Consider the following 14,053-nt stretch of genomic DNA (forward strand, 5'->3'; position numbering starts at 1 on the left):
CCCACTGATAAATTAGTAAATTCAAAAAGGACCGAAACCAAAAATTGGCAAGCCCCAAAGTGGAAAATGACTCATAAGTTAAAAGAAACATGCAGAAAAAATAGGAATAAGAGAAACTCATCACAGCTAAAGATCCACCAACAGAGAGGGAGACGCATTGACAGAATAAGTGTAATTATAACTAAAAATAAGAATAGCATAGATAACTCTCAAAGTACGAAGAAAAATAAGAAAATAAAGACAATAAGAGCTAAGAAAAGAGAACTCTCATCAAAATATTTTAGGAGAAAATAAGTGATTAAATCGCCACTCCTATGAAAATTTATTTTGCTTACAAGAAACGAGCATTGGTATCAAAACTCGAAACTTAGCATGAAAAAGAAAAACGGCTAGCAAAAAAGAAAAAGAAAAACAGCTTAGAAAAAGAAAAACCGCTTGCAAAAAAAAGAAAAACAGCTAAGAAAAAGAAAAACAGCTTAGAAAAAGAAAAACAGCTTAGAAAAATAAAACAGCTTAGAAAAAGAAAAACAGCTTAGAAAAAGAAAAAATCGACTGGCAACATAAGTTTTACAGAGAATAGAAAAACTTTAAAATGTGAGTGGATTCCAAAAACCAATTATCCTTAATTAGAATTTAACTTTCTATTATTAACAATTATTAGATAAACAGTATCATTATCAAGTATTACTTACTGTTAGGCAGCTAAATTTGGAAACTTTTATATCTTGGGAACTGAATACTATAGGAGGAATAGTTTTCAATAGATGAAGTTCTTTTTATTTGAAAAGCCGGAATATATCTCAAAATTTCCACAAAAAGCATAACATATTATCTCTTTAGTTGTCACATATAAAGTACAACAAACCTATAGTAAAGATATTAGACCTACCCAGGAACTATATTTTTTATAGCTTGAATATTATTTCGAGTTCGATGAGAACTATGTAGGCCTTATAGTAGATGTAGTAGATATTTTTCAATTCTTTCCATATTGGAAATATTGTTTACACGTAGGGTATTCTCCTAGCACAGTCATTTACTTTTGTTTCAGAAAAGGGACACATCATAGCATCACAGGCGGAAGATGGTCAGCGGACTGAGCTACTGATATTGCCTAATAGTGTATAAAAGTGCAGCAAAGATATATAAATTCGTCATCGCGCATGCGCAAAGGAAGAGCCAAGGAGATATATATATATATATATATATATATATATATATATATATATATATATATATATATATATATATATATATATATATATATATATATATATATATATATATATATATATATATATATATATATATATATATATATATATATATATATATATATATATATATATATATATATATATATATATATATATATATATATATATATACCTAGGCTGTGGGCTATACTATACAAAACAAAACGTACACGAGATCGATTTGACATGCCGACTTTTCCATTAACAGTAAAGAGTGTTGAATTATTTTGCAGTCCTCTGTAGATGTTTCGGCTTAAACACTGTATTCGAAGTTTCAAGTATGGATTTAAGCGTTTTAGGCTATGATCGACTGATACTACAAATTAATAACTCGTATATTTAATTTTTTTAATTTGTTTTGAAGTTAATATATATTATTACATTCTTGAATGTTACCCACCATTTTTTTGTAAATTTTTTAAATTTTCAATTTATTTAATTTTGAAATCTGTATTTTCCAACCAATTGGTTAAACTGTTTTGTCTTTTTTACTTTATAGAAATGCTAGCCAAATTCGTTTCATCCAGCAAGCGGTTGGTTTAAAGTAGTTAATATATAAATGTTATAATAAAATTGACCATCAAGAATAACATAATACTCATGCACAAAAGATTTATGCTAAATCATCATTTTTTTTAATAACAGATCCATACCGGAAATTGGTCATTTGAGCTGACTGGAACTGAGTTATTGGTTCCAGGAACTGTCAGCTAAACGCAACTTCTAACTGAAGAAAATATGTCATTCAGTCAGAAGGATATTCGGACTGACTATTCAGTCAGTCTTTTGGAATAATTCCAAAATAAAATTAAAGAAAACAAAAAGTTAAAAAGAAAGAAATCAAATCATTATAAATCTTGAAAATTCTAGAGAAAGCCATTTTTTACTTTGAAACTTCAAAAATAGATGGCACTAAATTTGGTACTAAATCTACTGAAATTAGCACAACCTGCTTCATATAAATCCGTTTGATAAAATTAGATGGGAATTTCAATATAAACTGAACGAACTTTTATTCTAACTTAAAAATCATGTTGAATAAATCCATCTAAAATCTAGACATCAATCTAATTAGATATAATATTTAAAGCCCAATTAGGCAAAAATACAATTTTGATGGATTTTGCAAATATATTTTCTTGCATTACTTTTATCATAGTCAATAATAGCCAATGAGATTGTTAATAATACTAGTGGTCGCTACTGACTTCATATCTCATTGTAAATATTTCAGGTCTATGCTTGGTCTTTGCGCATGGTTAACATATCTAAACTATTGGAAGAACTATCTGGAAATTCATTAAAAATGTCAAATTTACGAGGTATTTTCTTCACAATAAATAACCAATTGGTTATTTTTGACACAGTAACTTGTAAAAAGATTGAGAGGAGAACGGCCATTGTTCGGAATGGAAATCTTTGAACTCCGTCACTGAAATATGGATACTGGATAATTGCAGGCAGGCCAATGAGAGGCTCACCACCTAAAAAAAAAAACAATAGTAAAAGATAATATAAAAGAAGTAACAAAAAGACAAAGTTGTCTCCATCCTCATGATTTCACTAAATCCTTTTCTTTTAAATTATTAAAAAGACACATTTTTACCTATTCACAAAAAACACATTTTTATTTTTTCATTAAAAAATTGTAAGGAATCCTAAAAACAAAACAGATATATTTTGACGAAAACCCACTTTTTTCACAAAAGGGTCGCAAAGAAAGGTCTCGACCCATGTCAGCGTGATTGGGACGACCCAAAAATACACTTTGATTATCGATAAATGAATAGAAGTAAATAGTAGCTATGATATAATTATATAGAACTTTCAAACGCCCCCATCCAAAAAAGAAGAAGAAGAAAGAAGCACGATTACAAGGTTTATAATAAACAACTGGCATTTCTTAAGTTCGGCTAAAACAATATAAAATCTAAATAAAAATCGATCAAAAACGGGTTTTTTTAAGTCCAACGAAAATACTGAAAAACAAAGCGAACATTTCGGGAGGACAGCCACCTCCCTTCTTCAACGCGAAAAGCGGACTTCTTTATATTATGGCAGGCTAACGTCGTTTAAGGAATTGGATCCTTAGCTAAAACAAACTAATACGCATGGTACGCAGAACACAGATGGCAGTAAATATTCACCACAGGATATGGCTAATAAATGTGGTTCAATCCCGCTTTCTAGGGCTAAAATGAGAGAAAAGTTTGAGATGGCTAGGGCACGTTCTGTGGATGAAGGATGACAGATCGGCACATGACAAGACTGTCCTTCTCGGCCAACCGTCTACGGCTAAACAAAAAGCACCTCATCCTTGGTTGGAGTGGAGGCTATCGCAAGGGAAGATTTAAGGAAAATGGGAACTTCCTGGGAGAATGTAAAGAGGAAGGCTTTGAATAGATTGGGATGGAAGGAGTGTGTGTAGCTGTGTTGACCTCAGGCGGTTTGGTGCTGCAACGAGTTGTTAGTAGCAGTATACTTGTTTGTAAGCTTTAAGAAAGGCACACCCGCCTAGAGTCTCAGGCAGCTTGACCAAGAATTTAAAATTGACATAAGACCGTTATATTGCTTAGAATGAGAGGTAAACGAAGCATAAGTTCAAGTTCAACTTGAACTTGAAACAAGGCATACCTACCTATGGTCTTAGGCAGGTTGACCAAGAATTTAGAATTGACACAGGACCGTTAATTTGCGTGGAATGACAGGCAAACAAGCGTCCAAAGCCAAATTGGGCCCAAATTGGGTCCAATCCCAATTGGACATTCGCACTAATAAAAACTTAATCCAATGCTAGCTGACCAAAAAGTTTCCTAAAATTGCAAGGGCTAAAAGGGCTAAAAGCGTCCAAAGCCTAAAAGGGTCTGTTTGCTTCGGTTGAGGTCAGTAGTGTGAAAGCAAGATCAGTCACCACGGACTTAGGGAACTTACGGTTGAACAAATTCCCTGACCCCATTCCTAGACCTTAGTAGTAAAGAAGCGTCGCTGACCATACACATAAATAGACGCATAAACAAATTTCCTGATCCCATTCTTGGATCTCAGTAGTATTAAATAAAAAAACAAGTTTTTTTTAACGGAAAGTAAGGAGCGACATTAAAACTTAAAACGAACAGAAATTACTTCGTATATGAAAGGGCTGCTTCCTCATCAACGCCCCGCTCTTTACGCTAAAGTTTGACTCTTTCTCTTAACTCTACTTTTTAAAAAACTAAAAAACTTTAGCGTAAAGAGCGAGACGTTGATGAGGAATCAGCCCCTTTCATATACGAAGTTATTTCTGTTCATTTTAAGTTTTAATGCCGCTTCTTACTTTCCGCCAAAAAAAACTTACACATGAATAGACACATAAACAAATTTCCTGATCCCATTCCTGGACCTTAGTAGTAAAGAAGCGTCGCTTAATGAAAGTTGCATCATCAAGTATAGCGTATCAGAGAACCCTATTGTAAAGGTTTCAAGCTTCCAACAGTAAAGATGTGATTTTGTTTTCCTGCCTTGGATTTTTTTTTTTTTACCTGCTCCTGCACTTAGGATAGGTAGAAAGGGGGTGTGGGCAAATACTCTTAATACCCAGGTTTTATAAGGGTCCATGCTGGGACCAAGTCAGAGTTGTTTTTTTTTTTTTTTTTTTGTCCTTTCTTAAACATACAAGAGAAACATTACACTCAAACTCACGTTTTATGAAAAGTTTGATAACAATCGACAACATGCTGAAACTGTAGCCAAAAGAGAAGGGAGCGATGGGGAAACATTCAGTCTCGATACCTTGATTTTATAAGTACTTATGCTGAGACCAAATGAGAGACTTTTTTGTACATATTTTTTTAAACCTAAAGGATAAACACTAAAATAAAACTCATATTTCACTGAAAAACAAATACAAACTCGAGCGTTAGTAAAAAAGTGAGGAGGAGCATTCTTCATATATAGAATAGTGTCTGCACATTTCATATCTAAACATGGAGTAAACGTAAATAGGCAATATAAACTTCATAATTTACATAAATGTCAAAACATACCTAAAATACGCAGGAGGAGTCCCAGTAGAAATGCCAAAAAAGCACCGTAGGTATTGCAATGCTTTTCGAAATGAACAACCAGCAACAACTGGGGGAAAAGGATCACGTAGACGAAATCTGCACAAAGATACCTTTAAAAAATGAAGGAAACATTAGAGAAGAAACAAAGAGACAATTCTACGCAGCAGAACACATTACTCATAGTTCCTAACATAGTCTAATATAAGTAATAGGTTACAATTGGCTATTCAGAGGATTGTTCTGAGGGATACGGGGAGCGAGAAATCGAATGCACACGAAAAAATACGATTAAAATGATTCAGAAAGGTTTAAGCAAATTTCGACCCCCTATTAGGTCTTCTGCTGGGAATAAGTTTGTGCCAATTTTAGTCACATTGACAAGGATTACTGATAGAGATAGTATTATACGGAATTGTGGAAAGCTTAAAAGCTCTCATAAAAAAGTCCCTAGGCCCTAGTCCCAGTTGTCCCTAGACCTAGTCCCAATACAGATATGAAATCTATTGTAGAGTATGTGTTTCAGTTAAAAGCAGCATTAATATTAAAAACTCATCGAAACACAGAAAGAGGTATTCAAAATTTTAAAGGTTCCAGGCCTCCTCCCGAAAATACAAACCTTGGGTAGTTGTAAATTATTCTGGTTATACAGTAAATTAAGTGAGCCTACAGAGCTTTAAATTATAGGGAGCTTATGTAGAACTAATGGTCGCTTTTTACATCACCAAGTTTACGAATTGAATTTCTTTTCTTCTGAAGATGGAGGATTTTAAGCGATCAACACCATTTTCATGAGCCATGTTTTTTTTGTTTTTTTTAATCGAGATTTTTACAGTTTTATAAATAATTCCATGCATTTTCCAAAATCTCCATATTTTTTCTTCGTCGTTGAATTTTTTAAATTCGGTGGCTTTTGAATTTTTTTTCTAAATTTGTATTCTTTATTCTGTCTATGCATTTAGCACATGATAAAGGATTCACTTTAGCTAACAGGAAACAAGAGAAACTTTTTGTAGTATTAAGCCTTTTTTAATTTGCTTTACATTTTAATTTTTCTTCTATTTTCAAGATTTTAATTAGCATTTGATTTTTACTCAATTAAACTTGATTTGAATTCTGTTCACCCTGGGTATGGCATCAAAGTAGTTTAGCTTCAATCCAGTTGCACATTTCGTCGGGCTGAAGATGTGCTGGACAATATGCCTGGCATCAACTTAATATCAATGAAAAATATTTTAGTTTATGTGTTGGAATGTATCAGATGGATCTTATTTCGAGTTTAAGTCTTGTTTAATTTTACTTAATTTTTGTTTTTTTCTGATTTCAGGATTTGAACTAACACCCAATTTTTACAGAATTACAGCTGATTTAAGACTGCTACAATCATTCAGCTCTAGTTATGCTTAAGTTCCATTCTAGTCTGAATAACGTTATAGTGTCAATGGCGTGAGTAAGTTTTAATTCTATTACGACCATGATTTGCTTAAGAATCATTCAGTCCTCAAGATTAAATTCCGGTTTAGTTTGGTTAACTCTGTACTGTCCCTGGCGCCAGCAACTTATAATTCTATTACGACCATGATCATTCAATTGGTTTAAGAATCATTCAGCCTTGGTTAAGGTTAAATTCCAGTTTAGTCTGGAAAACGTTATACCGTCACTGGCGTCAGCAACTCTTAATTGTATTACGACTGTGATGATTCAGTTGATTTAAAAATCATTCAGTCCTGGTTAGTGTTAAATTCTGGCTAGTCTTAATAACATTGTACTTTCACTGGCGTGAGCAACGTTTAACTCTATTAAGACAATGACCATTCAGTTGGTTTAAGAATTATTTAGTTTTTTTTAAGGTTAAGTTCCTGTTTAGTCTGGATAACGTATACTGTCACTGGCGTGAACAACTTTTAATTCTATTACGGCCATTATCTTTCAGTTGGCTTAAGAATAATTTAGTCCTGGTTTAAGATTAAAATTCTGGTTTAGTCTGAATAACGTTGTACTGTCACTGCCGTGAGCAACTTTTAATTCTTTTACGACCATGATCACTCAGTTGGTTTAAGAACCATTCAGTTCTGGTTTAAGGTTAGAATAGAATATATTTATTCAATACAATACAAAAACCTTCAAAAACACTCACATGAAAATTTAAACAAACATTATATTAATCAAACACAAGGTTAAGTTCCGGTTTAGTCTGGATAATGATATAATGTCACCGGCAAGGGCAATTTTTAATTCTATTACGACCATGATCATTCAGTTTGCTTAAGAACCATTCAGTCCTGGTTTAAGATTGAAATTCCGGTTTAGTCTGGATAATGTTATGTTGTCACTGGCCTGAGCAACTTTCAATTCCATTACGAGATTAATATAGAGCCGAACATTCCTTTCGATTCAGTTGCATATTCCATTGGGCTAGATTAGGCACGTCAGACGTTATCTTAAAGTACTAAGGACAGCGAAAATGGAATCTGATTGTTTGGAATAGAAAAGTGGAAATTTACACAACCCTCTGTATCTTAGACAATTGGAGAAACCGGGAAATCAACTTCTAATGAAAAAACACTCCATATGCAATTGTGCAGTTCCAGTAGCAACAGGCTCAAAATTAAATAGAGAGACGTGAGCTAAAAATAAGCAAATAATGAGCGAAAAGACTAATGGACCCAAACAGCTTAAGGTATCTTTACTTCGCAGGTTCAGTTTCCTTCTTTGAATCATCATATTCCTAGTGTTTAATTTCTACAAACGAAGGGCGTTGTCAAATTTAACAAATCATTTTGTCTTCTAATTTTTTCACGATTCAACGTGACAATACTGGCGAAAATATTCCCTAAAACCTCATTTGAAACTTTGTCAAAATTTTTATGTCTGAACTGCTTTACAAACCTAAGGGAGTGTGATTGTTCTGTTCTGTTTTTTCTTATTAGTATTATTATTATTATCATTATTATTATTATTATTATTATTATTTTTACTCCAGAATATGATATTTCCATGTTTCTAAGAGGGAATAAAAACATTTATTTTAAGCTATTAAAATAATTGAATAAAACAAATAACATGAAAACCAAAGAAATTAAAGATATTTTATTACATTTATTTCTCAATTAATAAGAGAAAAGCAAAATTTTTGCAAATTTCTAAAGCAAATACTTTTTGATAAGATCTTTTCAAATAATTGCACTCATATTTTATAATCCAAACATATTTTAATATCACGGTTACTAAAGATCGGCTCCAAAAATAAAGCACTAAATTCGGACATGCTCAAACACGAATCCAAAAAAATCAAGGGGAAGAAATTCAGTTTTCAAATTCTCAATTTTTAATGAACGAAACTTCAATAAATTTGAAACTCCAAACTATGTTTCCCATAGCCAGTTGTTGCAAAAATCCCAACAGCATAATGCGATGATATTGCAAATTGGGAAAACTTTTATAAAAATGAAACTCTGTTTAGCCTTTCAGAGATATATCTAGTTTTCTCTTAGAGATATAGGAACTTGCGCGTCGTATTACACATCACTGGTGGATCCAGGGGGCCAGGGAGGCGCTAGTATCCCTCCCCATGTTTTTCTGACCTCCTCATTCTACGTTTTCCACTCCTTTTTTAATAAACTTGTCAATATGGTAGATTATTGGCGCCCTTGTTACATCCCCCCCCCCAGGATTTTACTCTAGATCCACGTCTGTCAGACATAGCCTTTCAATAGGCTTACTAGGTTTGTTAGATTGTAGGTTCTTGTTAGCTTAGCCGATTAAAAAAAACAACTTGTGGCATATTTAAAAGCAACATTATTTAAAATTATTATTATTATTAAATTATTTAAAAACTATTTAAGAACCTTGATTGCACTTTCAATTTCAGACAAGTAAAAGGGGGGGGGTCAATGAAGACAACAAATTAACAACATGCCTACTAGGGTATTAACAAAGGAAAAGGAAGAATAATTGATATAAGTAATTGACAAACTAGATTAAATAAAAAGGAATAAAACAAATTAGCATATGCCAAATATGGGAAAAGGAGAGGAAACGAGGAAAGAAAAGGAAAGCAAAACCGGAGATATAAAGAAACAAAATAATGGCAAAATACGCAATAGGATATTGACAAAGAAAAAGAAAGAGTAAATAAAAAACGAAAAAGAAGTTAGAAAGTACACACTCGGTCAGCAACAAAAGAGAAAGTTGGGAAGGGTGGGGGGATCAATAAAAAAAAATCCACTTTACCACATGCCTACTAGGGTATTAACAAAGGGAAAGGAAGAATAATTGAAAAATAGAATAAATAAAAAGGAATAAAACAACTTAGCATATACCAACTATTAATTAAAGAAAGTTTAGTAAAAAGTTGAAGTAAAGAAAGAAAGAACTTACGACATGCCGAGTAGGGTAGTAACAGACATTGCCATTAATGTCGATATAATAGTTACTACTACAATTGAACACCATGTAGCCCTTACTACAGCTTTGTCACTTGCCTAAATCAAGAAAATATACATATTAATTCCATGTAAAATAACCAGAAGAATTCAAAACAAACTTATAATGAAATAATATATAATAACATATGCTTAGAGCTAGTCCATGGCATGTGTTCCTTGTTATATAGTAAGCTTTCAGTAAAGCGCAAGTTAAATTTAAACCATTGAAAATGAGTTAAACTATAACTTAAAACATGATTTTGAATACCAATGGCCAACTTTCTGGCCAGAACTGGCCAAATTTTCAATTTTATTAAAAGAAAACAATCTACAAAAAGACTAGCAAAAGCATATGCATAGCACTATCCCATGGTCCGTATTCTTTGTAACTTTCAGCAAAGTTCAAGTTATACTTGTAGAAACATGGGACTTTTAATCCTCGGGTCAAGGGTTCAAGTCCCCTATCGGGCGGTTTTTTTTTTCACAAAATATGAAAAAAACTTCGTTTTCTTAAAGAGTTAAAGAGGCTGCGTCCCAAAGTCGAACCTTAAAACGTACAGGAATTAGGAGAGGCAGTTGGGCAACTCTAAAAAATAGAATTATGATACCAACAAATATATCAAAAGAACCGGCTTAATATGTTGATATTAAATATATAAGTTAACATTATGGTTAACAGGCCAGCTCTGATCTGGAATAAGTTCTGTTACGTTTTTAGTTTTAAGATACTTCGTTATTTAATTTCAGGTTGGCATAAACTAACTTTTTATATTCAAGTCGTTTCCATTGTCATTTGCTTTAAACTTTTTCTAAATCAAAACTATAGAATAAAGGACGTTGAAAGGCGAGTACCACCTATAAGGACCAGGATAAATCCCACTGAGATTTAAAAAAAAATTTAATCTAAGTTTATAGTTTATTTTATTTTGATAATAAGTTTATTTTAAATTTAAGTTTAGTGAAATTTAAGTTAAAAAATTTTAAGCTATTTTAAAAATTGCTATTCACTTTCCAGAGAATAAAAAACTTGCTTGTTCAATCTACTTTCTACACAACTTAATTTTATTGCAAATAGCACATCAACGGATTTTCAAATAAATATAGAAGGAGAACCACGGTTTGATGAGGGTCACAAAACTCAGCATGATTAAGTTGTAACTCCCAAGCGATTATTAACTAATTCATTAGCTTTTACCGTGAGTTTAGGGGGCTTACACCAAAACAAATTTTGACAGAACATTTAAATTTCAGTCACCAAGTTAGGCGGAAATCACATGGTCCTGTTGCAAGCTTAAGAAAAAGTAGAAGAGATTACCGAATTCAAAATACATTAAATTGCCAAGAGAAGCTATGCCACTATAATTTTAAAATCCTCATATCATGAAACCTGGTTATTTGTCTGGCCATATTTGGAAAACCAACTGAAATCACCACGACAGCTATTAGTTGTATAGCCAAAATAGCATATCACAATAGAAAAATGTCATGCCACTGTTTCTCTCCTTTTTTAATTTTCGAATCTTGCCCCAATGGAAAGCATTAATTACAGATTTTTGGATTTAATTTGTAATTTGGATTTAATTTGGATCCAATTTTGTAAGATCTTTTTTCAGTCTTCAATGTAGGCTAGAAGTGTGTTTCAACTTTTCTGTAACCTCTATTTTCGTTATTCATATAAAAGCAATTTGCAAACCTGGGCTTATGTGCAAAGGGAACGGGTTATATGCCTAAACCCCACTGAAAACTCAGTATTATTTTTTTAACTTCATATTCACCTGTAATTTCCAAACAAATTCAATTAATCCAGTATTATTAGACTTATTCCCACGGCCACTTCCATGCTACAAAAAAAGGATTTTAGACTTTGGTAGGGTTAATAAATCCAGGAAAAATCTTTTCATTTTCAAATAACAAGTTTTTTGGCTTCACAACACTGCCAACTATCCAACTACATGGCCATAAATCGCGTAATTTCTTTTTTCATCTCCCCCCCCCAAAAAAAAACAAGAAAAGCCAGGGTTTTAAGGTACTTCCAATAATTCGACGATATGGCCAACAATAATAGAACGTTTTGTTTCGTTTTTTTTAAGCTGCCAACTACTCGAATAATCTGTAGTAAACTGGGAAATTTTTTGAATCTTTGCCAAACAAGGGCAAAATTGAACATCATAATATAGCTTCATAAAACAGCTATTCGACTACATGATCATAAGCGATGGTGAATTCTTCATTTCAGCCAATCTTTTCTGCATTCGCTAAAGTGAAAGATACCTTTTGAAAAAGAAGGTTCTTGAATATATTCTGTGCAAACATGGTACTTGAAGAAAGAACGCCGGAATCAGCTGATGACATGATGGCAGCACTGACAGCTCCAAGTCCAAGAAGCGACACCCACTATAAAAAAAATTATATAAAAGAATGAACAAATACAAAAAAGAATATTAATGTTTTTATCGACTATATGTGTTTTTATCAATTACTCGACTACAAATAAATCACCAGCAGAAACATAAAAATATATAATGTGATCAATAATATAAGACTTAAAAAATAATGCATCCATTTTATTGACTCAAAATTTTATCAAAAAAGCTAAAAAGGGCCTCTTTAAAATAAGAATTACTTAACACGTATTTTCTTTTCTTGGTAAGCTTACTATACTCGAAATGTGTATACACTCCATGAAAATTTGCTCCTCAAAAAGTATATTTAAGGAGTCCTGTGCGGGGGAAGAATCTTTTGACTCCAATTTCATTAAATATTATATATATATATATATATATATATATATATATATATATATATATATATATATATATATATATATATATATATATATATATATATATATATATATATATATATATATATATATATATATATATATATATATATATATATTTGCTTTTAGAGGTTTTGCTAGTTTATGGTGGTAGAATAGGTGTGAAAATTGATGTTAAGAAGACAAAGTCGCTAGGGTTAGGAATGAGTGAAGATGAAAAGGTGACGTTGGGTAATAAAAAGATAGATCAAGCTGACAGCTTTAATAACCTTTGTAGCATTGTTAGTAAAGACAGTGGGTGCACTGAAGATGTTAAAAATAAAAAAGCCAATGCCGAGGGTGTTCCTTCACGGTTGACAACAGTTTAGAAGAATAAGAGGAAAAATCTACGAACCAAGACTAGAATATTGGATGCTACAACTATAATAGTGGTTAAGTATTATTCTGAGGCAAGGGTGCTCTCAAAAATCGAGGAAGATTTGTTATAGGTTTTCCAGCGACATTACCTACGGATTGTTTTGGGTACCCGTCTGATGACCGTATTTCAAACAGTACGATGTACAAACGTGTTGTTTAATCCAATTTTCTAGGGCTGAGAAGGCGTTGAGATGGATAGGTCATTTTCTGTGGACGAATATATATATATATATATATATATATATATATATATATATATATATATATATATATATATATATATATATATATATATATATATATATATATATATATATATATATATATATATATATATATATATATATATATATATATATATATCCTCACGCCTCAACCGTGAACCAACCGCTTTTCGTTTGGCCCTATACGGTTGACTGAAAAGGATAATCTTTGATAATTTGTCATATTCGTCCACAGAAAATGACCTTCCATCTCAACGCCTTCTCAGCCCTAGAAAATTGGATTAAACAACACGTTTGTACATCGTACTGTTTGAAATACGGTCATCAGACAGATATCCTCACACCTCAACCGTGAACCAACCGCTTTTCGTTTGGCCCTATACGGTTGACTGAAAAGGATAATCTTTGATAATTTGTCATATTCGTCCACAGAAAATGACCTATCCATCTCAACGCCTTCTCAGCCCTAGAAAATTGGATTAAACAACACGTTTGTACATCGTACTGTTTGAAATACGGTCATCAGACGGGTACCCAAAACAATCCGTAGGTAATGTCGCTATATATATATATATATATATATATATATATATATATATACATAATCAGAATTTCTGATTTTCAAGAATAATATTCAGTCCAAGTCCAATACCAGGACTAGGTTGGCTTGGGAAAATATTGGCAGGTTAAGTAGGCTCGCTATTAAAAAATAAAAAATTTGCTATTAAAACATTTATGTTAAATTACTATAAAATTTTTAATATATTATTACTGTCATTAAATATTAAACAAAAATTAATATTAAACGATTATTACAATGACATATATTATAATGATTTTTATAATAAAAATTGTTAAACAATTTTTTAAGAAAATATAATCAATCATAAATTAGTAAATTACCATA

At 31.9% G+C, this 14,053-nt stretch overlaps 1 protein-coding gene across 1 annotated transcript in view; it reads right to left on the reverse strand.

The window, feature by feature from the left end:
• Positions 1 to 2,252: 2,252 nt before the first annotated feature.
• LOC136038585 (high-affinity choline transporter 1-like) overlaps positions 2,253 to 14,053 on the reverse strand; it is a 52,951-nt gene continuing 41,150 nt past the window's right edge. Inside the window, exons 8-11 of the mRNA XM_065721782.1 lie at positions 11,995 to 12,117; positions 9,677 to 9,780; positions 5,279 to 5,409; positions 2,253 to 2,740 (exon numbers count right to left, since the gene is read on the reverse strand). Coding sequence (XP_065577854.1) covers positions 2,493 to 2,740; positions 5,279 to 5,409; positions 9,677 to 9,780; positions 11,995 to 12,117 — 606 coding nt within the window. The 3' untranslated portion in view covers positions 2,253 to 2,492. The remainder of the gene's footprint in view (positions 2,741 to 5,278; positions 5,410 to 9,676; positions 9,781 to 11,994; positions 12,118 to 14,053) is intronic.

Source organism: Artemia franciscana, chromosome 18, assembly GCF_032884065.1.
Source record: "Artemia franciscana chromosome 18, ASM3288406v1, whole genome shotgun sequence".
Taxonomy (NCBI): domain Eukaryota; kingdom Metazoa; phylum Arthropoda; class Branchiopoda; order Anostraca; family Artemiidae; genus Artemia; species Artemia franciscana.